This window comes from Mustela nigripes, chromosome 13 (assembly GCF_022355385.1).
Source record: "Mustela nigripes isolate SB6536 chromosome 13, MUSNIG.SB6536, whole genome shotgun sequence".
Taxonomy (NCBI): domain Eukaryota; kingdom Metazoa; phylum Chordata; class Mammalia; order Carnivora; family Mustelidae; genus Mustela; species Mustela nigripes.
Window position 1 is genome coordinate 82,496,348 of NC_081569.1, and position 27,418 is coordinate 82,523,765.

Sequence of the window (27,418 nt, forward strand, 5' to 3'; positions counted from 1 at the left end):
TAAGGTAGGAAAGCAAGTTTATTCAATAAAGTATTTACTGAGCCCTTAACGTGCCAGGCACTATTTTAGGTGCTGGGAGTACATTCCATTGATTAAAAACATACAAATATCCCTGTCTTCATTGTGCTTACACTCTAGAGAAAGAAAACGAGACAATAAACATAATAAATAAGTAAATTACATAGGAAGTTAGAAGGTGATAAGCACTATGAAAAAAATAGAGCAGTTGTGAGAACGAAGACAAGTCTTATCTGGGAACTTTCCAAAACCAGAAATGGGGAGTGTGGGGGGAGAAAGCTTCTTTCTTGGAAAGTATATGTATCTATAAATGACAAAAGAATATACTTCTGGCTCTTTCATGTCCATGGGATTTGTATGCAAGAAATTAATGGGAGTTAAAAACATGAGAATGGAACTGAAAACTAGGAAGACTAACTTTCATAAAATAGGTGCACAATTCAGGATTCTCGAGACAGTGGGACCTATGCTCACTGCAATAGTAGGACCTTCCCCATTTCTGGTAAATTCCATAGTTCTGGACATACTGCCAACCACAGTGGATCTGAGAGTCAATTCTGTTGAAGAAAGGCTACTAGGGACAGAAAATAGCCTTCTGGGATTTTTTCCTTTTTTTCATTTTCCTTTTTAAAATACAACACCCCATTTTTTTTAATTTTCTCATTCTGTTAAACAAGAAGGGTGAGCTCATTAAAAAGGAAAACTGGAATGCGGGAGCGCCTACATTTCCAACCCCACTGCCATTCTCAGACAATCCAAGATGCACACAGGTTTACAGTGTATTAGCAGACCCACATCTTTTGATACCAGCTCCCAGAGGCTATTGCCTCTGCACGACCTACCAAGTGGGTTCTTTTCCCCTTTGCTTGAAATTCAAATTCCATTTCAACAAAGTAACCCAAACAACTAAGGTCTAGTTTTTGCCTTTGGGGAATTAGGTTCTCAACTAACAAATGAAAACAAAAAATAGATGGTAGATCACCTTTGACCAAAAAACTCTATTTTCAGCAAAATGGGGCACAGGCAGCAAATCCAGGTTACAGGACCAGGAAAGAGAGAGTGTCCACCCACAGGATACTTCTAAATTGATGACAATGACAGCAGCTCTTTCTAGAGGTAATAATGTCATTAGGTTGTGATAATTCTCCAGAAACCCCCCCCCCCCAAAAAAAAGCCCGGGATTAAGAATATCTGGAAACTGTTCAGATGACACAAATTTCTGTTTCCTGCTGTTAAGGCTTCATGAATGCCTCTCGGCATCTGTCACCATTTTGTTTTTCTTTGCAAACCTCCTCCTTTCAAACCAGGAAGTGTACATAAAGTGCAAGTAAGAGTCGTTCCCTTGCCCATGCTTCCAGGATCTTGTGTTGGTAGCCAGTATTATGAAATCTATCAGTTCAACCGCTGGCCATCTAGGTCGTCCGCAGGTATTTCTGGAGTTAGCAAATGAGTTCATCTGGCAAAGAGAGTATCTGAAGGTGGATGCAGTCTTGGCAAGAAAACACAAAGTACCATACGTAAGACAGGGATGTGAATGACGCAAGCAGTAGGGGGGCTTCTTGTCACCAAGTCACGGAAGAGGCCTTCTTTGGATCTCAACTCTTCAAGAGATAGAAGGAACCATTACCAAAATGAATGAGGCCAGCGGATTTCAGAGCACAGTCAGTCCTCAGTGAGGGCAGATTCAGTTTTCCCTGAGTTGGGGGCAGAAGAGAAAATGAAGAGGGTAAGGAGACAGATCTGATGAGTTTAATGCCACAAATGGCATCAAAAAAGCCTCCAGTGAACACCTCCCATTTTATAATCCAAAGCTGAGCATGATGCCCACCCCCATAGGACTCAGCACAATGTGTTTTCTTTGGTACCAAATGGGTAATAGGCAATGTTGCACATATCTTTATTTCAATCTTAGATTAACTTCTCTTGATTAATATGCCAATGACCACTGTAAGTCTTCGAAAGAAGGACACAGCATGTAACATTTCCCACGTTTAGGGGGCCAGAAGTTTTCCCTTCACAAACCAACATGGCGAAACCACTAGCAGGATGTTTCAGTATGACATATTTTGGGAAATGCTGCCTTACAGCTAGAGGCAGGACAGAATGGTGTTAACAATGGAAAGGACATATTCAGGTTGTATTACATGAGTGTCTGTAGACAAGTTACGGTCCCACACCAATATAATACATTTAACCATTCTAGCTGGGCTCCATTGTATCCCCTATGCAATATGCCAAAATCATGGGCCAAACTGAATGTTACGTTTGATGGGTGAACATTAATGAGAGAAAGTTAACTATTTACTGTCACACAATCAGTGGACATTCATAGGGGAGGTCCTTTGCATTTTTTTCTGATTTTTCCAGCACAGCTAAGGCCAGGGTTTCAGGATTTAGCCCACCAAGATGTCATTACTTATAAAGCTAAGCCCCAGTCAAGACCAAACAGAATACAGCTGACCCTTGAACAATATGGGTTTGAACTGTATGGGTCCACTTCTACACATGTATTTTTCAATAAATACAGTGCAGCAGTGTATTTCTCTTCCTAATGATTTTCTTAATAGCATTCTTTTCACTAGCTTACTTTATTGTAATACAGCATATAACACATAGAACATATAAAATACGTGTTGATTGAATGGTTTATATTTAAGGTTTCCTGTCAACAGGAAGCAATTATTAGTTAAGTGTTGGAGAGTCCAAAGGTATATGAAGATTATTGGAGAGAGGGTCAGCACCCCTAATCCCATGCTCATTATTCAAGGCTCAAGTATTTATTAGAATACATAGACAAATGTTAAATAAAAGTCACAGACTGACCCCATTAAAAGTCACAGAAAAATTTCAAACACCTACTCGTTAAATTCCTGAATTTCTTTTTGGCTTCTGCCCTTTCTTCAGCATCAAAGTACCAAACAGTCATAGCATATCTGTGAAAGATAAGCAGATATAAGAAAAGTAGTTTAGAAATACTACCAAAAAAATAAAAAATACTTATTATAAATCTCACATCAGAGTCATTCATAAAGCCAACATTTAAAGTTCTCCCTATTATTAGAAGTTCATCCCAATTTTAATTTAAAATAAACTTCTCTGGTTTCAATTCTATTTAAATGTAAAAAAACACGTAAGGAATTCCAAGTATGAAGCAAGCATTATCCTGAGCAATGGGAATTCAAATGATCTTTGTGAATAAATCTGCCTCTTTCTCAAGGAGCTCAGACTCTCATATGGGAGACAAACAATTCAACGAATAATGTAACAGGTCAAGATGATCTACACAGAAAGGACTAGAAGGGAGTCTTTTTTTTTTTTTTTTAAGATTATTTATTTATTTGACACAGAGAGAGAGAGAGACAGCAAGAGAGAGAGAACACAAGCAGGGGGAGAGGGAAAAGCAGACTTAGGAAGCCCGATGTAGGGCTCCATCCCAGAACCCTGGATCCACGATCTGAGCCTGAGCCAAAGGCAGGTGCTTAACAACTGAGCTACCCAGGCACCCCAAAGGGAGTCATTCTGCTCAAGACTTGAGAGACCCAAGATGGTGTGTGTGTGGGGGGGGGGGGGGGACACGGAGAAGAGGAGGTGACAGATGCATAAAACTTTGAAGAGCAAATTATTTAAACAACAGGCCCCTAAAACTCTTTTGACCTGCTTTCTTTGGTTTTGGATACTGAGGCAAGGATGCAACAGAATAATGATGCCCTCAAGCTTTCTATTGTGTTTCCACTAATCTGCTTTATCCCATCTATGGGATAGACTGTAATAGGAATCATTTCATGCATGAGTTTTCAGAAAGTTTCATTTTCTAATTATTATTAACTACTGGAATTCCTATAGCCCTTGATTTTTTTTTTCAAGGGCTTCCCATCAACATCTGCTAATGTTTCTCCTGTGAATTGGGTGATCAAGAGATTGGGGAATACCGAGGGAATGCTGGCACAAATGACAGGGCCCAATTATCGTACCCTATTAAACAAGCCACAACCAGGCTCTGGGGGGGAGAATCAGCTACCTGCTCACCTAGGGCGCATTCCAATTTGACATTTAATATGCAACACTGTGTGGGGCTCAGATCTGGGATTCCTTCGGGGGGGGGGGGGGGACACACCTATAAATCTTAAATGCGATGCTAATTTAGTTAGGCTTGTTAAGGTTCAGTCAATATTCTACCGCAGTTGTCTCCTCCTGCCCCCAATTGCGATTCCCAGTTCGGGCTGCATCCCCACAGCACAGGGCCACCGCCTGGTTTACAGCTCGGGCCATAAAACAAAGATAATGAAAGGTATATTCCGAAAGTAAGATTACATCTACAGTTTCTAGACTAATACTAAAAAAGTTCATCATGTTCCCCTGAAAATCTTCTCATGCTTCAACTCAGGAAGGGGCTTTTAAAAATCCCATTACTGGGACATGATGGGTACACTGGGCCCAAACCAACTTGAAGGGAAGGAAAGGGTAAAAAGAGAAAGAAGTCAGAACAAATTCCTCTTTTCTCAAGGTTCTCTCTCTGTTTGCAATAGGCAACTTATAAATTCATCCGGAGTTAACCATCAGAATTCCTGATATGTGATGACCAAAACTCTCTAGGTCTACTTCAAAGTTAGAGGGTTTAAGGGAGGAGTAGCAAAGGAGAAAGGGAAAAGCACTATGGGAAATCGAGAATCCACCATGCTCACCTAATGGAAAATTATCTGTTATTAGTTCCAGCTGACATTATGGAAAACAATATGTTAATTGTTCCAGCTGACCTAAGGAATCTAGTTTCCCCTTCAACTGTGATCGCCTCCAAACAGGTTAGCTATCAGCCTTGGAGAGCAGTTGGTCCTTCGTATGCATGGGACATGAGTTTAGAGACTTCTCTGGGAACTGGGTTTTATACAGAAGTTTCTCAGGAGGCATCATGGCTCTGGCTATTACCTGGTCGCATAAGAAGGCTGGACTTCATGCGGGTTCCGGCGGTCCGACCAGAAGAACAAGAGTCTGTCAAAAATGGGCTCCACATCTGCTATGAATGACTTCCCTTCTGGAAATATCCGCAAGACCCCTCCGTGTAGCTGAGGGCCACAAAGAAGATGGATTATTTCCTAGCCTCACATATAATTAACTACCAATAGTATTTCAGCCTCATCTGGAGACACTGCTATCTTCCAACCTCCAGTCCGGGTGTGCATTACTCCCAAAATTCTCCACAGCCTTACACCTTGTATTTCGTTTTATTCCCAACTTAGCTAGTCATCCTTCCTTCTCCACCTCACATGGAATGAAACCTTCCTACCCCCAGTCATGAAACCCCTGGACACAAAATGGAGTGCTATTAGGTCCAATCACACAAAACGATCAGCATCTGAGTGTTTTTGACCTACAAAAACCCACTGGAAATTTCATAGGGTTCCATCTAATATTAAGAACGTCCTAGGACAGTCATCACACATAACATCCCCTTCAATTAGAATTTACAGCTTTCTTTTGAACTGCTCCAGCTCCTATGTGATCTCAGCAGCTGAAGTCCATGTTCTTTTTTCTGAACTCCGACTACCTTATCTACACTTTTTAGGACATGCATCACTCTCTTCCTTGGATTTCTTCTTAAAAACATGTACACCCATAGGGCGCCTCGGTGGCTCAGTGGGTTAAGGCCTCTGCTTTCGGCTTGGGTCATGGTCCCAGGGTCCTGGGATCGAGCCCCGCATCAGGCTCTCTGCTCGGCAGGGAGCCTGCTCCCCCACCTCCCGCCTGCCTCTCTGCCTACTTGTGATCTCTATCTGTCAAATAAATAAAATCTTAAAAAAAAAAAAATATGTACACCCGAACGCCTGCTGGGATAACCATATCAAGGTAGAAACCAGGCCCCACACATCAATGTTTCTGCATAGCACAAGGCCTGGCATTAACAGGCACTCATGTATTTGTTGCATGATTTCATACTTCATGATTTTTTATCACTGACTTGATAACTTTACTCTCTTGCCTATAACACTATCTTTTAAAGATTTTAAAAGACAACTAAGGGATGTATTCCAGGCATGTTACCACAGAGGGGAAGAGACATCTGACTCACTGGTTTCCCAGGTTTTGTTTCCCTGACACCAGATAAAATATCCTTGTGCTTCAGGATGACCAGTATCTGCCCCAATGAACAGGAAATGGAGATGCAGAAGGTTCAAAAGCCAAATGAGCTTGAAAAGTTCTCTGACTTCTCAGGCTCCTAAATCATCCTTAAGTTTCGGAAAGCATACAAATTCCAGACAAACGTCCATAAGCGTGGAACCAGACTTCCTATCTGTATGTATCTATATGTTCAAAAATATAAAAATAAGCCAGAATGCCTCTGACATTCATAAACCATGGTGAGCCATGGCAAGCAGCCACCAATGAGACGGGTCACCCCGAGAGGGCTGTGTGGGAAATCTCACTTGGGGCCGGTTTTATATCCTACAGTTAGTTCTATTTTTATAGACTCTGTCAATGTTGCTGCTGGAAGGAAAATGTATGTATCTTATTGTGCACTGAAAGTCCTATCAGCTCTGGTTTAGGCAAGAAAAAAAAAATTGATGCCCCATTCCTGAAATAGTAAATTACCTTCTTCCTATCAACCACCCTTCCCATAACCTAATAATGACCCTCTCCTACTGCCCCCCTACCCCCCGCCCCCTCACCCCTCCCGATTAACTTCACATCCATTATTTTCATCTGGTCAATTTAAGTACTAACACCACAGTAGGAGACAAAAAGAAAATGGTTAAAAAAAAAAAAGGAAATGGTGAAGTAGAAAAGAGTCATCCATGGGAATCATGAACTCCTCTAAGTCATCTGAATTTTTTCCCTAGAGTTCTCTAGCCCCGCACTCTACTCCCTTTATTCCACTGTACCTTGGCGTCCCAATTCTTGTTCAGATAGTAGATGCAGGTGATGCAGCGGCCATCGCCGTTGGGGTTGTCCACATGTCGAACATAACCCGTCCCATTTCCTGGATAGCAAGCCACCATTGCCTGTGGAGACATCCCAAGAAAGCCGGTTAACAAAGCTGAGACACGTTCTCCCACTGGGGAACAGCAGAGTAATGCAGTCTCTTTGGGTGCTATGTGACATTACAGGCAGCCGTGGGCTCCTTAACTGCATGGACAGTACATAAATCGAGATCCTTCGTCATGTAAGATTAACAGCCACGTCATACCTTTTGACTCAGCCCCAGTGGAAAGTGGTTCAGCAATATTCCCACAGTCCTAGAATATTTTAGACAGTAACCCAGCTACAGCATCATGAGGATACCCTTCTTTTCTCTAATCCTCCTCTTTGAAAAAGCAGGTTCTGGGCTCCCATCCTAGACCCACAAAATCAGACCACTAGATAATGGAGTTTAGGAATTATACCTTATAAGAAGTGCTCCTGAACCACCAAATCTCACCAAATCACCTGCTGTCTTAGAATAATGGCTAAAGATCCTGGCATTGACAAAGAAACAGGAACCAATCACAAGGAAGGAAAAGATCAGGCCTGCTCAATAAAATGATTAGGACAGAAAGGATCAGTCGGAAGGAAGGAAGCTGTGCCCCAATTTGTTACCACAGGCAGCGTAATCAGGTCCAATTCATAGATGAAGCCACAGAAACATCAGAGTATGTTTCTCAATGCTTGTCTTCTTGCCTACTGATAACTATCACATCAGACAGAGAAGTTCTTCTCTTCCTTTGCCCAGGCACTACCTGTATCAGCCAGGCGGAGGAATAAAGTAGAAAGCCATACCAACAAATCCTACTAAAAATTACTATTAGAGAATTACTATTATGCAGGTACCAAACCTCTAATTGTTCCATGGGAAGATTACGGCAAGGAGTAGAAACAATGGGCAAAGCGCAAAAACTAGTTCTCTTCACAGGATACTGCCTTTATTCCTAAAATATTTTCATCGGAACGAGACATATGCAGGGAAGATACTGGAACTGGCAACATAAGATGAGGAAAGGGATATTTTTCCTATTTTATCGGCTGATGCCTTCTTAGTGCCTAACACAGTGCCTGCCACATGGAAGGTGTCTGTTTAAAATGTGATTAAGTAAATAAATTAGCAAATGGCTCTGTCCTCTACAGAGGTATCTGTCATCTTATTTTAAGGATTTATTTATCTTAGAGAGAGAGCACAAGTAGGGGAAAGGAGTAGAGGAAGAGAAAGAGAGAATCTCAAGCAGACTCCCCGCTGAGCATGGAACCCAACATGGGGCTCGATCCCAAGACCCTGAGATCAAGACCTGAACCAAAAATCAAGAGTCAGATGCTTTACCAACTGAGGCACCCAGGTGCCCCAAGATTTCTGTTATTTTTTAATTTTTTCTAAGATTTTATTTATTTAGTTGAGACACAGAGAGCATGAAAGAGAGCATGAGCAGGGAGAGAGGGAGAAGCAGATTCCCCTGCTGAGCAGGGAGCCCAAAACAGGGCTCGATCCCATGCCCTGAGATCATGACCTAAGTGGAAAGCAGATGCTAACTGACTGAGCCACCCAGCTGCCCCAAGATTTCCATCATTTTAAAAACCTATCCTCAAAATATATGTACTGATCAGTTGGTACTGTCCCTCATAAAGGGCAGGGCTGTTTTACTGGTAAAATGATCAGTCAGGTAGAGGTCCAAATTAATGCACGAGCGGCTCAATGAATCAGCTTCCATGCTGTGGCTCCCAAGTCACCGTGAGCAGTAGCATGAAAACACTAACAAAGAGTGTCGCTTTAAAGGCATCACACACACTGCATACTAGAAGAGTAAGGCTCAACAGTAACTTGGCTTTACAATGACCTTAACACTGAAATCACGTACCCCTCATGCACCTATCGATCCCTGTATCCTGCCTTTGACCATCTACAATGTTGATGCAATGTCATATCTTGGAGCTGACGTGAGACTGTTGGCCTGAACCTCATCCACAAAGTGGAGTTCTGAGGCCACTGCAATCAAGATTTAACAAATGATGGTACCATCAAGCGAAGGATGGGTTGGAGAAAGCTGATCGGTAGCAGGCAGAAATGATGGGCCTGGCTGGGAAGAAGAGATAAATGAAGTCACCTATAATGACTAGGGAATTACTCATCCCTGGAAGCAGCTATTAGGATTATAAGAGCCACCACTGAGCCAATAATGAAAGTCACTTAAGCCACAAACAATTATAGGCAAGATTCTCTACCATCTCAGCCTCTCCCCACTGTGAAGCCCTGAAAAGAAGCAGCTTTCCGTCAATGCTATATAATCTTAAATGCTTAAACAGCCCTAATCTACGGAAAAGGTCAGTGGTCTGGATGCCTGCCATCTGGTTCACTCAGCAACTAATTATGTGATCCCGGGCTTAGTTTCTTTTCTAGAAGGAGGGGCACAGGTTGAAGGGCCTCTGAAGGTCTGAGACTCCAGCTAAGCAGCAACCCTAGAAGGAGCGCCGGGGTTCTTCAGGGTGTTACGAAACACCTGTCTACCTCAGAATGCAGTCTCCAGTAAATACTGAAAAAAGAGATAAAAACTCACAAGAGTACCTCCTTTACAAATATTTGCATCCATAAAACACAGACACACACCCAGAAAAAGAGCTAGACCCTCCCAGGGACTTATTAGGACAAAACCCCTAAGTGTCGGCAGAGAATCTGATTGCTTAGGGAAGGGGAGCAGAGGGAATTTTTCTGGCCAGAGCAAATCTTCGCCCTCTCTCCTGCTTTCTGAAGCCATAGCATCAAGTCTGAAACAATGGAAGGAAATTATTGTGGGCCTCAGTGGGCCTGTCGAAATGACACAGGCCAATTTTATCAGTGTTTTCTGGACATGAGCCACAGGCGATAGGTCTTGGCTTGGGCATGCTCCCAGCTATTTGGTCTCTGATAGAGTCTAGAACCAGGAGGTAAGGATGTCCTGAGAAGCAAGGCTCCGTTCAGCAACGGGGCATGCATTTCTGGGCCAACTTGTGCACGGACAGAAACAAACCCCGGAAACAGATGGGTTCAACTGCAGGGTGATTTAAGTCTCATCGAGGCTGGGAAGGGGTTTATAATGTATAAAGGCAGAGAACGCTTCGGAATAGTAAAAACGGGGCCAGAGCTCTTGAATTATCACAGGATCAACATGCCAAGCAGTAACACTGGCACTGACCAGGACGACTCCTTAATGGCAGACTCTTTATTTGCCAAAACTTCCTGACTAGATTGATACCTGAAATTTATAGAACTTTAGTGACATGTTAGCGTGGCCCACAGCAGTCCATACAATACAGCCCTAGATTTGCATTCTTGGATGTGCAAATGAATCCCATGTCCCCTTATGCATTCATCATTTCTTCCTCCAACCCCGCTGTGCCCCACAACAACCCACCACCACCACCCCTGGAAGCCTTTCCAGAGCTCTGTAGCAGAAGGAAATGAGTGGAGGGGTGAAATCCTCCCAGGCTGGCTCTAGACCAGAGACAGGTGCTCCAGACATCTGGGTGGCCACATTCAGGCCGGGACACATATTGTCTCCTCAGCAGTGACAATCATTTTAGACCCCTAGGTGGAAAGGTGATACGTCTGCCCCATCAGCCTCTGATTAGACTAACCACTTCCTTAGGAACGACCTAGATTTTTAGAGAAACATACCTCACATAGCTCATGACTTTGGAGTCAGATTCACTAGTATGACTTGGTCTTAAACAAGTTATAAAGTGGCCTTTTACGTAAAATTGAATGTAGCACATCAAAATATTAATCAACTCATTTTATTCATAAAATTTGCAATCAATGTGAATCCACTGTAAAAAATGTGTCAAGAATAGCATAAGTTCAGAGCTGCCTGGCTGAGTGACCTTCAAGCCCATATTTTGGTCCACTGCCAAATGCTAGACCCCTCTCATTGCTAGATAGAAATACCAGTCAGTCTTTGTAAGGATTTGCTTTCAATTATGAATGCCCTTGAGCACACACATACATGGAATAAAATGCAACCAAAGTACAGGATAACCTGTACTTAACCTTTTCCTACCTCAGTTTTCTTATCTGTAAAATGGGCTTATGAGGACTAAAGGAGTTAAGCCCTGTAAAATGCTGAGCTCAAGGCCTGGCATACACTAAACGCTGCTTCTTTCACTATATATTTAGCTATTCCCCTCAGCCAGGGCTTCTGAATATCTCCCCTTCAAGGATCAGATTCTACTTAAGTACTCTGCAGCTTCAAATCCAGGACTGGCTGACTCAAATAGCTTTGGTGCTTCCAAGTAACAGAAATGACTGAAGCTAATCAGGAATATAATGTGTGGCCTCCGGAATGTGTGCTCTGCTGCCTACAACCAGGAAATTTGCAGGTCTTTGCAACGAAGGCCCAGTGTTCCAAATCCACAGATTTTAGAAGACACACGGGCAACCGAAGCAGATCTGCGTATAAACTCTCTTGAATGGTTTTTATCCCAATTTTTTAATCAAGGTCACAAAAAATTACATCAGGCTGTACTCTGAGGTCGCCGTTTGTGGTCTCCTAAGAAGTCAAGCTACTCTGGGACAGCTCCTGAGCTCCAGGGGGGCACTCGCCCATCTTTCCTCGCCCAGCTCAGATGTACCCCGTCCAAATGCAAGGCCTCATCCTTCAATGCCATCCACATCCCATGGGCCTCCTCTGGTCCTTCCCCCATGTGGGCTCTGGACAGGGTCCTTCTTCTCTCCACCATTAGACAGTTAACCACACAGAGAACTCGGGTGTGTAAAGACTTGAGAAGAAATACAGGAGATGATGTAGCTTTGTTAGCTTGCAAAAATAGCCAAGCAGCTCACCATAGTATAAAAGGTAAGAGTTCAAACTTTCTGGCTAGAAATGGGTCCAATTTATAGATGGGTGACAACCGCCAAGGCGATAAACCTGCCAATTTTCCTAGTCAGATCTGGGCCCAAGGAGCTGAAGGCTATACTACCAGGGTCATTTTTCTGGGTGCTTGGAGTTCAGCACATATTTAAACACACACATTTTATGGGGACAGTGAACAGGGCAGTCCTCGGGCTGTATGCTTTACATCCTGTATTCACAGAGGCCCCCACTGAGGAAGGGGTCCCATTTGGTAATTCAGGACGGGGTAGGGGGAGTGTTAGTCCCTGCAACAAAGACATTAGCTCTAAAATTGAAGTTCTCCTATTTAAAAAGAAAAGCAAAAATTAGAAGTATTCAAACTGCTATATGCAGGTAAACCATAAGAAAGGCTAGAGAGAAACTGGAAGAGGCATGGTCTTTCCAAGTTTTATTCTTAAAAAAAAAAAAAAAAGAAAGAAAGAAAGAAAAGAAAAACAAGACAAAACGAAAGACTAAAGATAAATTAAGCCAAAATGTCATTTTCCATGGTTTTCCACTTGGCTCTGACAAGGACTGAGAGAAGAGAACTACAAAAATCCTTTGCAAAGGCAAGGAAGTTAAATCCAGAGGACAAGAAAGCATATGGTGGGATTACTCCATTAGCCTCATATTCTTTGTTCAGGAGTATGTAATCTTCAAGGACCCGCTCATGGGACCCACTGTTGTCACTTAAATTCCTACTGTACAATATTCATAAGGCATCTTTGCAAGATAAAGGCAACCATGTGCGGCTTCCTCCAAGAGTTTCCAGAAAAGTCACTCTGCGAAGTTCACACTTCTGACAGTTCTAGCCTTCATCTGAAATTGAACAACCACCAAAAAAGCAAACTCTCAAGGTGATGACGAACCGCTCATGCACATAAAAAGTACTTTCGAAACCTTTTACACTCACTCTAACTTCATCCAGACTGGCATGAAGAAATTAGTTGTAGATAATGTAGGCATTTTTGAGAACAAAGCAGGAAACTCTGCAAACTGTCACGAATTATCTTGGCATCTTGCTTGTTGTCTATCGGGTTGGTTAAGAGCAAACCTAGCTGTTTCCTTCTGCCTAGTGCTTCTAGTTAAAGACTTATGTAACAAAATGAGGAAAAAATAGGAAATATGCTTTTGGTGGGCAATAACATGAGCTTGGCCAACTACCTACCATGTCCCCTTCCCAAAGTCTCAGTATCTGACCAGACAATTCAGAGGAGTCAGAACACCAGACAACTACAACTGTAAGTAAGTAATCCTTTCAGCAAACCTCAAGTTGTTCATTCAAATGTTTTCTGCTATTCTATTTCTATAATGAGAACCACTTCTGCCTTCCTCATTTGTTCTAAATCCACACTAAAAATACCTCTTCCTGGAGTGCCTGGATGGCTCAGTGGGTTATGCATCTGGCTCTTGATATCAACTCATCTTGATCTCAGGGTCCTGAGTTCAAGTCCTAAGTTGACTTAAAAAAAAAAAAAAAAAGGAAAGAAAAAAGAAAAGCCTCTTCCTGAACCCAGAGCACTGGGACAGAAAACCTCACCTTCAATTTACAGCAATAATCATCATGCCCCCCCATGCATGGATTTTGTTGAAATGCAAGAGCACTGGTAATTCTGAAAATGAAAAGTAATAAGGCCAAACCCACTCTCAGCTGCTCTGATGATGAAGGTCTATCCACCGCTTTCAGGTCAGGTGAGAGCATGGTGCATGTGAAGGCAGGGAATTTACCATCTTCACTTGAAAACCTGTCCCCAGGTAGACTTTTCCATCCATGCCCTTGTTCAACTCTACTAAGAATTTGGTCCTAGCTCTGGAATCATCCAAACCACCACCAACTACCCAGACTCTAGAACCTTCGATTTAGTTTTCCTAGCTCAATGACGGCAGTTTTACCAGATGCCAAAGCTCCTTGAAATTCTTCATTAAAGAGTTAGGTTCCCACCCTCACCCCAGAAATGCACGTGTGCACACACACACACGTCTGCATAAAATCACAGGGGATTCACACGCCTGTAAAGTCTGACTGCACTGTATCAAGATTCTATTCCAGGGAATCCTGCACTTCGTGCATGAACTTGAGTGAATCACTCTCCCTGGAGAGACCGTGGAAACTCTGTGAGGCCAAGAATTTCAGAAACTATTGTCATTCCTTTCTGAATTGTGGTTAATTCCTCTCCTTGGAGAGGATTCAGCCAGAGCTCTGCAATTAAACACAGTAAACAGGCTGGGGAACATGGACATATCAATACAGGCTGTTTGGGTTTGGAAAGGCAGCCCTTCCCCCCAAGAAGCCTGGCTCCCGGCCAGCAGGGTGACGGCTGAGTGACAGGGCTACGTGCGCTGCGTGAGGGTGGCAGCTAGCCCACGCCCGAGCACACCGCAGGGCAGACTGCGGAGGGAACCGGTAGAGGACAGCCCTCCCCCGGCGCTCCCCGAGTCACCAGAGAAATGTTTTGAATAAGGGCTTCCTTGCACTTATGAAATCAGCAACAGTCAGCCAGACTCAGGGTGAAGGACATTAAGAAAGGCGTTTAACCATATCCTTTCCAATGCCTTTCTCCACACTTTAACAGCTGCCATTTCCTGAGGACCTGTGTAGCCAGGTGGCCCTCTGGGGTGGCACTTTCCACGCACCATCCTGTTTCATTTCCTGACCGTCGGGTCAGCAGCAGCCTTGGCCAGGAGTCCCTGCCCCCAAGTTCTCAGTAGAAGTCATTAACCACCACACCCCCCATCTCCAAGTTATCTTCTTTGTATAGAAAAACAAATTCATGACTAATCCTTAAGGCAATATGGGGGTAGGGACTCACAATATTTGACTTCTTTTGATGTTAGAAATAGGCTTATCAGAAGAACAAAACTTTACCTGCAGCTCTCAGAAAGGCTCTGAAAATAAGAGAAAACAAGAATGTTTGTGGTTGCAGGACTCAGAAACTAGAAGTGTCTGTCCTTAAGTTCTCTTCAGCCATGAATCCTCAAACATGTTAAAAAAAAAAAATCATAACTCAAATATAATTGGGAAGACAAGATTTTATAAATGGGTAATAAAAAAAAAGTTACCAGTCAAAACACATCATGAAAAATGCCTTGAAACAATCTTAAGCTAAGAGAAACCAGCCAAAACACTACCTGCAATTCTCTAGGGATACTGCAGCTGTGCGGGAAAAAATAAAGTCAGATTATTTTCTAGGAAGCCAGATCTTATATTTTCATGTGCCCTTCAACACCTGGCAAAATGTATCAGCGCAGTTAAAGAACTGACACACAGCAAATAAGCTGGAATTAGAACTTACGACATTGAGGAAACACACTGATTTACTGAACATTCTGTATAGTGCTTACCACGTGCCTGACACTGATCCGTGTGCTTCATGAATATTCCCTCACTCAATATTCATAAATAACCCCATGAGGCAGGAGCCCTCTTCAGGTCCATTTTACAGATGGGGAAACTGAGGCACCAGGAGTTTCGTCTAGCCAAGTCACCCGTTTGGGGAGAACAGAGATCTTCAGTTCTACTTGAAGCTTTTAAATCCCTCTCACCCTTGCCTAACACCCATTCCATAATCGTAGAAAACTGTAAAGGGGAAAAAAAAAAAGACAAAAATATGAAAAAGAAGGGCGCTCGTATTGAGTCTGTGAATGAAAGCTTCAAGGCAGGAGAGCGGTTAATAGAAGCACAGGGTAAAGGAGACTGATTTACTCCTGGTGGAAAGCACCAGCTGTCCACAGGGTCTTTGCTTCAGATCCTCCCACTGAAGGGCAAACTCACGCCCACTCTAAACCCGGGGCCCCCAGGGGCTGCTCCCAGGCCCGGGGGTTCCATGGGAGAAGGTCAGCATCTCGGGACCTTTTCTTGTTAGCTCAGGTCAACACCCGCCAAGGTTTTCACACTTGTTTCAAAGTCGGAAGATAAATGACCAAGGAAAAAAAAATCTTCAAGGAAATACAAAAGTGTTTTGTCAAAGGAGAGGCACCTGGTAAACACAAAGGAATGCCAGAGATGAGATTAAGCTGTCCTTACTCACGCGCCGAGCTTGCTCAGGAGACAACTCCAGCAGTACGGTGTCAACCAGAAATCACTGTACACAGAACTTTCTAAAAACCATGTTAACTACAATACGTTGGCTACAGGCCCACTGAAGCCCAGAGGAGGGGTGAGACCCACAGGGGTAACTTAAAGAAGAAATGAAAAGGCTCCTCTAAGAGCAAAGTATAAACTATTTGGGGGCGCAGTAAGGAGACTAGAAATAAAGGGGTGGCTGGCTCTGAATCTAGGGGACAGGGATCATTCATTTATGTGTCCCCGTGTTCTTCTAAGACCCATACAAAGCCCCAGTTTATAGCGGGGGAGAAACCCAAAGTAACTCATGGAACGTTGTAGAACTAAGCATGGTCCTTCTACCACTAAACACCACTTCTAAAATATCAGGAAGCATTTGTTAACTGAAACAAGTGCTCTTATTTCCAGGGCAACCGCTTCAACTCCAAGATAAAGCAAGGAGGTGGATTCTCAGATGACTCTCTTGACTTACCAGATGCAGACTCAAACCTTTAACTGGGGATTCAAAGGCCTCCACGCAGAAGGAAGAAAAGGCCAAGCAGCTGCTCCTGCCAGCCCTTCTCCAGGTCCTATCATCGATTCCCATCAAGCTGGATTTGCTTGTCAGCTTTTCAGCCCACCCCCAAAGAGCTCCTCCGGTCTGCCTTCTCAGGTCTCCCATGGGGCAGCCATCCCCAACCCTGGTGGGGCAGAGACCATTCTAGGCTTCCGTGTGGGAGTCACAGGGAGCACAGGCAGTTAGCATCTAAGCCAGGCAGTTGATGCATATGGTCTGTGCTCATTCAAAATCATGAGGGGCCTGTCCACCGTCCTCGTGGAGCCTTCAGCTCCCACTTCTTGCGACACTGTTGGGCACATGGAGGGCAGCCACACCCCGCAGTCCTTAACCAAGATTCTCACCACCGTGCCCCCCCCCTCCCCCGCCCCCGCCATTTCACAGAAAGAGGGGGCCATCAGTTCCAAGCTGCACTCCAATTCTGGCTCTAGAAAACTTGTTTACTGATACAAACAACAGAAAGAAAGTCCTAACATGTTCACAGGTGGTGGGTTTTTCTCAGAAATCTCCCAGATGAGCCTCACGTGCTTGTATGTTTTCGTCTTAGCAATAAATACACTCAGATCTGAGCAAACGACTGAACTCTAATTTTCTCACGAATAGGGAAAGTGTAGGAAGATACAGCCCCACCCCGGTTCAGCCTCCTCTGATTCATTTCACTGTTTCTCCAACTTGAGCAAGTGTGAGAATCACCTGACTGATGAGGTCTGGGGAGAGGCCCAAGAACTTGCATTTTCGGCAAGTTTCTAGATGAGGCTGATGCAGCTGACCCAACCACCCCACTCTGCAAACCATGGCGATTCTGTGGCCAAACCAAGAGTTTTTGAGCAACGCCTCCTCCTAGACGGTGGAGAGTCACCAACCACCGGTGCTTGTTCCTCTGAGGAGGGTGGTGGGTACCCGGAGGAGGTTGGTAACAGCAGGAAGGGAGAGGAATTCCTCAGGCAGTTTCTGGCCCAGGCTTGGCAGTGTGATTCCTAAAGCTGGCAGGAAACATCCCAATTTTAACTCGGTGGCATGGCTGAGGATTACTGTCATGTCAGCGCTGGAGTGTGACCGCTGGTAGGAGTTGCTTCTGGAATCAAATAAGAAGTGCTGAGAGCACCCATTTGCCCTCTCAGATGGAAATTCAGTCTCAATTTTCATTTAATTCCCTATAATCCCAGAGGCAGAGAAATAGTTATCATAGCCATGGTATAGATGAGGAAAGCAAGGCTCAGAAAATAGGCTTGCCCAGAGTCAAGGCGAGATGAATGAAAATGTAAAATAAAATGCCCATCCTAGGGTCTAGTGGTAGGTACCAACTAAATAGAACTTTATATATATATATTAAAAAAAAAATCCATCTCATTCATAAAGAAGTGGAGATGGAGGTCCTGAGACACCACTTGCCAGAAGCCAGGGCTCGAAGCTCACGGTCCGGGGTTTTCTTGCTTCCCGGCGCCAGACCCGTCCGAATGTGTGAGCTGCCAAGATCTGGGCGTGACCCCGGTACTTGCTGGGGCCAAGAATAAAATTTCACAACTGAGGGGAAAAAAAACCTCATAAAGCCAAAGTCTTGTCTTTGAGATGCTCCTTCATAGCATGTTAATATAATAAAATATTTAAAGACTTTGACATCAAATTAGGGGCCACACTGCAGAATCTTTTTTTCACCTAACAAAATATTTATAGCTTTTCTGACACCCTGACATCCTTTGAAATCAAAGTTCCTTTTGAAGATAATGAAATTAAGTCAAGCACCTATGAATTTTAAGAGACTATTCTGAGGCACTAGAAGTTTCTTTCAAGCTTAACAGTCTCTGCCGGAGTCTGTAAGTAAATGGAGGGTAGGGTAACTAAGTAAGTAAATACAGGTATGTCTGTAGGTAGCAGGGAGGCTTGGACTGAGCTACCCACAGAGTTCTGGGAAGCAGGAGGGACAGCTTCATGGAGAAGTCACTAAGATGGATTCTGAACAGTAGAAGACAACAGGGACGCTCAGTGTGCCTGGCAAATCAGCTTCCAGCATTTCAGGGAGTGGGAGGAAGAAGTCGGTCATCAGGAGATTAAGCATAGTAGGGTCAGATGGGGTCAAATGGGGTCAGACATGGAGGGCCTTAAATGACACGGTAAGAAGTTTGTAGCACATACGGTAGACACTGGGGTGAGAGCGTGGTTTAGTCTGCAGAAAGCATGGAGATGACATGATTAGTGTTGGGTTTTGGACTGCTTACATTCCGGCAAAACCACATTAAAATCACATTAAAATGGATCACAGAGTGATAGTTCGCAAGAAACAAAGGCAGGTGATTTATGGTTAAAATAAGGCTCTTTAAAATAATTCCCTCCTCAGGGATTCCTACTAGGAAAGCAAAACAAAATTTAATTAAAAGGTTTGAAGAAAAAAAGACAAAACCTGAGGTTCCACAATGAACCTGAAACAAAACAAAAACAAAAATCCAAAACAGACCAAGTTTGAACCAATAATATTGCATGTTCCTGCCCGAGTGTTCGATATTTTGTTTGTTTTTAAAAGATTTTATTTATTTGACAGAGAGAGACACAGCAAGAGAGGGAACACAAGCAGGGCGACTAGAAGAGGGAGAAGCAGGCTTCCAGTCGATCAGGGAGCCCATGTAGGGCTCGATCCCGTGAACCTGGGATCATGACCTGAGCTGAAGGCAGCCACTTAATGACTGAGCCACCCAGGTGCCCCAATATTTTGTGTTTTAAAAAGGTCCTGAATAGGCGGTGCCTGGCTGGGTCAGTCACTAGAGCATGGGACTCTTGATCTTGGGGTTGTGAGTTTGAGCCCCACGTTGGCTGCAGAGATTCCTTAGATGATAAAATCTTAAAAGAAATTATTAAAAAATTAAAATGAAAAATGAAAAGGTTTTGGGTTTTTTCTTCCCCCCACTCCAGTAATTCAAATTAACCTGCAGAACAGTATGAGTCCAAAAGGAGCCATCCAGAAGCACACACACACACACACACAGACTCCCTGTCAGTTCTGTCTGGAGCACCGAGCTCTCTCTCAGGTTTAACTAGAAAGACAGGAGACATGGGAGAGGGCATGGGATGAGGGGCACAGGCAGAATCTTTGTTGCATGTGTTGTGTTGTGTCGGGAGAACACAGAGCAAAGCTCCCAGAGAAATCCAGACTGTTTAAAACCGTAGGTCCTTACCACTTCCAAGCAATGCTCAAAAGAATATTATCCCCAACACTTCAAAACAACTTCACATTCCCCCAGCAGAACCAAAAATAGATGTCACTGACACCTGGAATTGAGTTTGTCATTTTGCTTCCTTCCCAGTGAAAAACTAATCGAGGCTACCATCATATTCTCTGATCCTTTGTAGCTTGGAACTTTCTAAATATGGTAATAGCATGTTGGCCTCATTTTGGAAGGAAAAAATAACATTTAGTAAGAAAAAGGCACACTTATTCCAGAACTTGAGAAACACTGATCACTCTATCTCCTGTAGGATGAAAACCCGGCACGGCCTGATAAGGAGGGATTCCTGTGCCACAGAGCAGGAGAGCCGGCCAGCAAGGAGGTACGGACTGAATCCAGTCCCGGATCTGAAAGCCTGCATTATACGACCAAACACCCACAGGTCCATAAGGCTGGGATCAAGTTGGGGGAGGGGGTGAAAAATACAACCCTCAGTCCCTCCTGACTCACCAAACCAAGAATAGGAATGTAACCCACAGATCATGATTGAAAGAAGATACGAAATTCAGGTAAGTGCCACCCTGGTTTAAGATTGAGATAATCAAGGGAAACAGGGTATAAATTCTATGTATAATGAACCAAGCTAACTAATCTCTCTTGGCAAACAGACACAGGGCTCTGAATGTGAGCCAAATCAACGGCTCCTGGCCACCTGCCAAAACCGGATTCCTTAGGCTGGCATCATAAAATGATTTGTCTGTCGCATTTACAATTCCAGTGCCTCTGGATTCCACTACCCGCTAGGCACCCCTGGCAGGGGCCCAGCAGAATACATCTGAACTATCATTACTGTCAGAACGTCAGCATTTGACAAACACTAGAGGAAAACGACACCCATTTCTTAGAGGAATATTACTTAACAACTATGAAGTGATACTACAAAGGAATGGTCAAATCTGTTGCTGTAATAATGAAAAAAGGAACGAAGAACCTTCTCCCTGGAAGGTTACCTGCAAAGCCTAGAAGGCTAGCCAGCAAACTGCTTCCTGGGTGCTCAATAGACTTGGGTCGAAATGTCACTTAATGTACCCAAGGCCACAAGGGTGTGTCAGAGGCAGAGGTCTTGTCAAACGGAGCAAACGTGGCCCACAGGCGAGGTCCTCCACGTTTCATCCTGAAGGGCATGGCGCTGGTGCCTGGAGATACTTCACAGACGCCCTCCACTCCTGCTGGGTTAAACCACCCCACCTTAGAGCTTCGGCAGAGAAATCGTCTATACATGGTGTGTCTTCGGAATGGTGTTGTAACATGCAAGGCTGCTTGTTATTTACAAATTTGAAATTTTTCTAGCCAGAGTCAGGATACAGGAAGAAATTTACAAATTTTGCCTGAGCTGAACAAGGTCAGAAAGGGAAATAATTCATGATACCCAAAAGTCGAGCGCACATAATTCCACCTAAGAGTGTCTATCAATTTTAAGTCTTCACTGTATTTTAAATTCCCAAGTTGCATGCTGAAGTGGCTGAATTAACCTAAGGACCCTGTTTCCTAGTCTACCTGACTCACGAGGCCAGCCCCTCTCTAGAACACCTTTCCTTGCTCCAGCCCAAGGCACACCCTAATCCCTTCCCCATGGCTTGCGAAAGAGCTCATCTCTCCAAATATAAAAACACCTTACCTGCTGACTGACTGACGAACAAGATAGGTGTGATTTCTCATACCTCTCTAGCTCTAAAGACCTCTTATTAAAGGTCTGTGTATTTCTGATCACTTAAATTTTAAGTACATTTTGGTCACTTCTCATTTTAAGTAAACAGAGAAACTGTTGAGAGCCCAAAGAAGAGAAACAAACAGGACAAATCAGTGAACAAGGGGACTGTTTAACCAGAAAAAGAAAAAGCAAAGTTGGTGACAACTATCTCACCCTCCTCCGTTTTCAATGTACTTCTTTTTAGGTAGTTTTTTTGTTTTGTTTTGTTTTTTACATTTTATTTATTTATTTGACAGAGAGAGACACAGCAAGAGAGAAAGCCCATGCTGAGAGGGAGGGAAAAGCAGGCTTCCCTCTCAGCAGAGAGCCTGATGTGGGCCTCGATCCCAGAACCCTGGAATCATGACCTGAGCTGAAGGCAGATGCTTAATGACTGAGCCACCCAGATGCCCCTCTTTTTAGGTAGTTTTATAATCACTTTCCACATCCCTTTGCATATCCATGTACAGGTCCACCACAGTGCAAGACATTTAATGTGTTGTGAATAAATAAATGAAGCTGATACCCACTGATTTGCAACTTCAATGCAAGCAGGTAAGCTGTGGTGGAATGGCCAGGGGCCCAAAACTGAGCAAAAGAAATTACAAGGTAAATGCGTGCACGTGCATACACACACACACACCAAGTCTTTTTCCTTGATCCTAAGTGTCATTCAACAAAATTCACCAAGAATATTATGAAAACCCACCCAATGGTGAAACTTGCTTTCCTGTCCCTGAGGTTGTAGCCTACAAATTATTTCATTGAATTAATATCCTTCCTCCAGGAGTTCAATTATTTTGAAATAAAAACCTTTTCTAGACATTCTTCACATCCCTACTAGAAGATAGTCCAGTACTTCAAACTCAGTGACTCTCCCCCTAAAATATCTTATTCACAGACAGACTTTTAAAAAAGTCTTAATTACAGAAACACCGTGCATGGTGTCTAGTCCTCAAACACCATGCTCTAAGAACTGGACCTTTCTTCGGCCCTGGTAACTGTGGTTTCATATGATTATACATTCCCACTACCACCCCAACCCAGACTGACAGGTCCCCAAGACCAAGGTGAAACCCTCAGACTTTCCTCCAGAGAATGAAAACAAGGATTCTAGAATGTTCGTCAAGTTTCTGTTGATTTCAGACTGAGGCTGAGGTGGCCATTGTGAGGCAGCCATCTTGAGCCAGATGCATGGAGAAGGAGCCAAAGCTAGATGGTAAGTAGATTGGGGCAGAATTCAAGAGCACACTCAGAGAAGCAAAGATGAGGGCCATAAACCTTCAGAGAAAACAACTAACACACCAGCTGTCCTTTGGACTTTCAGGTTCCTAGTTCACGGCCCCAGTCTTCTGTGAACCCTGATCGCATTTCCTGCGTTTGGGTCCCGAGACATATCCTAATCTTTGACGTATATTATGCCATTTTTGCAACCATGAGAAGCGCCCCTGAGGCAAAGATATTCCCGATATCACCGAAGAACGGTGGGCCACAACTGTCAGTGCTCAGCTGGAGAGGAACAGGTCTACTACCTTGCAACACATTTTCTTTTATTCACAACTTATTGCTGAGTCATCTTTTGTCTGTGCTGCTTCAGGAGGGCTGATCTATCTGTTCACAATACAACTCCGGTGACCCCACTGTCCAGAACTATACCGGGCAGGGGATCCTACCAACCAACCTTGTTAGCGAACACTTTCCCTGCAAATAACAGAAGGAAAACATTAGCCCAGCATTCCGCTTTCTTCTTCAATGCTTAGGTTTTTGTCTTTTTGCTGTTTTAAGCTTGAGAATTAATTGAGTGGGGACTACGGGATCCTACGATTCCACAGTACATGGGAATGGAAGCTCTATAAGGCAGGGTTGATGCCTGTTTACCTTGGTGTCTTCGGGCCCTGCAGAGCACCCCACACAAAGCAAACGCCCCTCAAAAAATCAAAGGGCGAAAAGGAGAACAGTCAAGAACACAAACCCTGGAGTCAGATCTGGGTTAGAATTCTAAATCCTCCACTTACAGCCTCGTAATATTCACCGGGGTACAGAATTCCACTAAGAATTTTATGTACGTTATCTTATTTAATACTCCTTCCCCCCAAAAGCTTTAAGGTATTATTACCCCTCATTTTACACTTTATGAAAAGTAAACAACTTACCTGAGGCCACAAAGTTCCCGAGCCCATGCCTAAGTCCCTAACACCTATAGGATAAACTGTGGCTTACCATTCAATTTGCGACCTTGGGGAAATGATTTAATCACTCAGTTTGCTGAAGACTGTGATTCTGAAGGCTAAATCAGATAGACAGTGTTTATAAAGTGCTTAGCACCGTGCCAGACAGGGCAAACAGCTCAATAAAAAGTAGTTATTATTCTGAAAGTGACTAAATAGTGAGCCTACAGTGAGATGCTTCAAGCAGGAGAACATTTGGTTCCATAAATTACACGTTCTCTGGAAAACAGCCATTTCCAAGATCTAGGCAGCCAAAGCAAAAGGAGCAAATTATGACCACTGTTTATCTTGGATGGGGTCTGAATTCTCCAAAAGGGAGTAATAGATAAGAAATCTCTTGATAGCCTGGAAGCAATGACCATGCTTGAAGTTAGGGGGCGCCATGCCGCTGTGCATTTTAGGAAACTCCTTCCCCAGAGGGTCTCCAGCACCCTTGGATTTTTCTCCAACAAAGTGGAGAAAGATAAATTCTGACTGGTAACACCTTTTTTGGCAGTAAGGAGGAACCCTTTAACATTTCTTTCCAGTCTCTTTCACAATTTCAACTTTAGGTCCAACATATATATATTTCTATTTTATTCATAACCAGCACCTTTGTTTTTGCTTTTGCTTCATTGAGATAAAGGGCATTCTTGCATTATTCAATGACCTTTAAAAGTCTAAGGGGAAAAAAGTATTTAATTAGGATGAGTGGGTTAACAGATAAAACCCCAAGAAATATCAAAAAAAAAAAAAAAAAAAACTGTTGCGACCACTGAAAATGGGTCATGGGAGCAAAAATCACTACACTGACCTCTATACCTCATATACATGTTTGAAATTTTCCATAATAAAACCTTAGAAATAACTTTTGAAGATAAATGTATAAATCCCACCTTTCAAAAATTTAGTTTCTACTCAAAACCTGCTTGGAAGATGCAGCTGGAAACTGGGTTTGCATCACTACTCTGGGAAGCAGCATGGAGTAAGGCACTCAGATGAGGGAAGAGAAAAAGTTAAATTGATGTGAAACAATGGAAATCATGCTTTAATAAGACCCAAGGCCACAAAGCTAAGGACAACTGTATAACAGGCCAATCAAGCCTTTTTTATTTTTGACTCTAATAATCCAGTTGGCCAAGGAATAGCCCAGCCTAGAGGTGATTTTTCTAAAGGACCGGAATGAAGAGCTTTGTGCAAAAACAACCAAAGAAAAGCTGGAGATCTAGCTAGGGACAAAACATGTATTTCTCTTTTCACTTCAGTCACCTTCTGAAAGGGTTAACTGAGAAGTTATTTGTTCTCTCCAGAAGAGAATCTATAACTGAAGAATCTTATCTAGAGATCTTTCTTTTCCCTTACCCAGGCGTGCACAGTGTTTCTCATTCAAATGAGTCAAATTCTAGCCTACAACCCTAGCACGGAGGGTCCTTTAAGTCACAGGTAAATACAAACACCTAACTTTCAAATCTGTTCGTGACATCTTTCTACCAGCTAATTCTGCCCTCCCTCTGAGCAAATTACGTTCCCAGAATGCTGGGGGTAAAATCTTAGCACCTGAGCTGAAATGAAACTTGAAAAACTGATAAGGCAGTCATCTGCTCTTCTAGACTGAAGCAACACCCACTTCTGCAACACTGAGGCCGGCCCTTCCCCCCTCCCCTTTCCGGCCCCAGAGAGGCAAGGTCACTCTGTGCAAAACCAAAACTAACCGAGACAAATGGCTTTCTAATCACCCAAAGGATAAAGGAGCAAAGAAACACTTCAACGTCAACCTTCCAGAGTCCAGGTAACCGAATTTTCCCCAAATCAAAATAAAATTTAGAAAGCAGCATTTTCTCCCAAGATTTACTTTATTTGTGTCTGATTAGTAAGTGCTCACTGACATTCTATTTATGTCCTGCCAGCTTGAAAGGCATACAGCAATGTGTTTTCTCAACAACTGGGTTCCCCCACTCCAACCTCTTCCTTTCCACACATTTCCAGTCTTCACCACTTGCCCTTTATTTAAACTGTCCTGATCTATGAGAGAGATGAGACGATAAGGATATGTTTTATCAAAGAGTCAGTCTTGAACTGAGAAATACTAAACGTATTGTTGAAGAATAGTGCGCCTTTCTTCTCGTGCTAGCACACACTTGCCTCACTAGTGTTAATGTAAAAGTTTTCCATAGCTCCACGTGCCCCCTGACCAGTCCACAATAAAAGGGCAAATCACTCAGAACTGCCACTGGAAAATGGCAGAATTACCATCTGTAGAAAAGACCCGAGTAGCTGGACTATCCGAGAGTAAGGTACACAGACCAACATCAGGGTACCACAGGGCCCCGTAGTTCTGCCAATCTACCTGTAAATGTTTCCAAGATAAATTACCACCCAGGGAGTCACTTTTGGCCCTGTGAACAAAAATAGGGATTTCTTTCCCAAGGTGTACTCCCCATCACTTAACTAGCTGTTTTCAGTGGATCTGAGAGTTAGGAAAGGGAAGGTGGTGGCGGTGTAGGGCTCAGCACCAGGAGAGAATGAATGTTCTAATCAAGCAGTTGATCTAGGAGCGTCCTGGGCGCAACAAGCCAAGGGTACCTCTCAAAAGGGAAAAGCAGCTTTACTCTTTCACGGGGCAACTTTCTTCCCACCTGCCAAACTCCACACACCAAATGCCACACTAAAAAATCACAACCGTCTCCAGAAGCCTTAAAGCGCGCTCTTTTTTTTCAAAAAAGAGCTCTGAACACCATGAAGTACAACAGTAGGTGACTTTCAAGTGGCCATTTAGCAGCATGAATTCGCACGTGTCTCAGATCACACGCAATGTTTCCAATAACCTGTCCCTCGTCTGGACCTTGGAGAACACTCACGTGTTACAATCAGACCAAAAAAAAAAAAAAAAACAAACCAGAGCTTGTCCGGTTCGCACCACCTACCGGACCCATTATTTCAGTTAACAGAAGGTCACCGTAACGACACACCTGAGTCCCTCAGTCTGGATTTTTGCTCGAAGGAGGGGTGGGGGAGGGGGAGGCAGACCGACTGCCCGCTTCTCAGGTGAAAAACTAAAGTTCACTCGCAGCCCCGAGAAGCCAACAGACCGCGGGCTCCGCAAGTCCCCCAGTCCCCGCGGGCTACAGCGGCGGCGGGGAACCCGCGCGCGTCCTACCTTGGATCTTTCCTTGACGTAGTATTTGCCCAGCCGGCTCCCGCAGTACAGGACCAGCCTGTCGATGAGGGACAGGAGGAAGCTGATGGCCTCGCAGCCCTCCTCGTTGCCCCCGATCCACGTGATCTGGTCGCCCCGCAGGTGCCGCTTGGAGACGCCGGCACGCGGTCCAGCCAACTGGCCGTCCCGCAGGGCCCCGTTGCAGTGCAGCTGCTTGACGCGTTCCAGGACGCAGTCGCCCACCACCTCGCCGAGGAAGTTGTCTAGGTAGCAGAAGCCGACCTCGTGCAGACAGGGCACGATGTACTCCAGGGCGATTTTCTCCAGATCCAGCCTCATGATGTGTCCCAGGGGCATCTCGCCCTCAGAGCCGAGCTCGGGGATCCCCAGCGTGCACGGAGACCCGGGGCGACCGACGCGCGCGCGCGCGCGCAGCCGAGGCGCGGGGAGCGTGGCCCGGGGTTCAGCTACCTGAGGTGGCCACTGTCCCCGAGCCGCCGCCGCCGCGCGGGGGGGAGGGGAAAGTTGCTCTAAACTCTGGAGGAAGGATCCCTTGAGAGGCCAGTAGGAGTTGCGCGGGGCTCCACGACCCGGCGCTGGACTGGCCCAGCGAGGAGTCGGAGGGCCCTTTTTGGAGATGCTGAGCCACCACTGGTGCCGCGGCGGCCCCAGGCTGGGAGAGGCTGA

The 27,418-nt window shown here is 44.3% G+C and overlaps 1 protein-coding gene across 1 annotated transcript; it reads right to left on the bottom strand.

Annotated features, from left to right (window-relative positions):
• Positions 1-27,418, bottom strand: EGLN3 (egl-9 family hypoxia inducible factor 3). Its single transcript, XM_059373066.1, has 5 exons — positions 26,732-27,418; positions 6,894-7,013; positions 4,942-5,078; positions 2,878-2,951; positions 1-1,712 (listed from the first exon to the last, which is right to left on the bottom strand). The coding sequence occupies exons 1-5, from the start codon at positions 27,086-27,088 to the stop codon at positions 1,681-1,683; spliced, it is 720 nt and encodes a 239-aa protein (XP_059229049.1). The 5' UTR covers positions 27,089-27,418; the 3' UTR covers positions 1-1,680.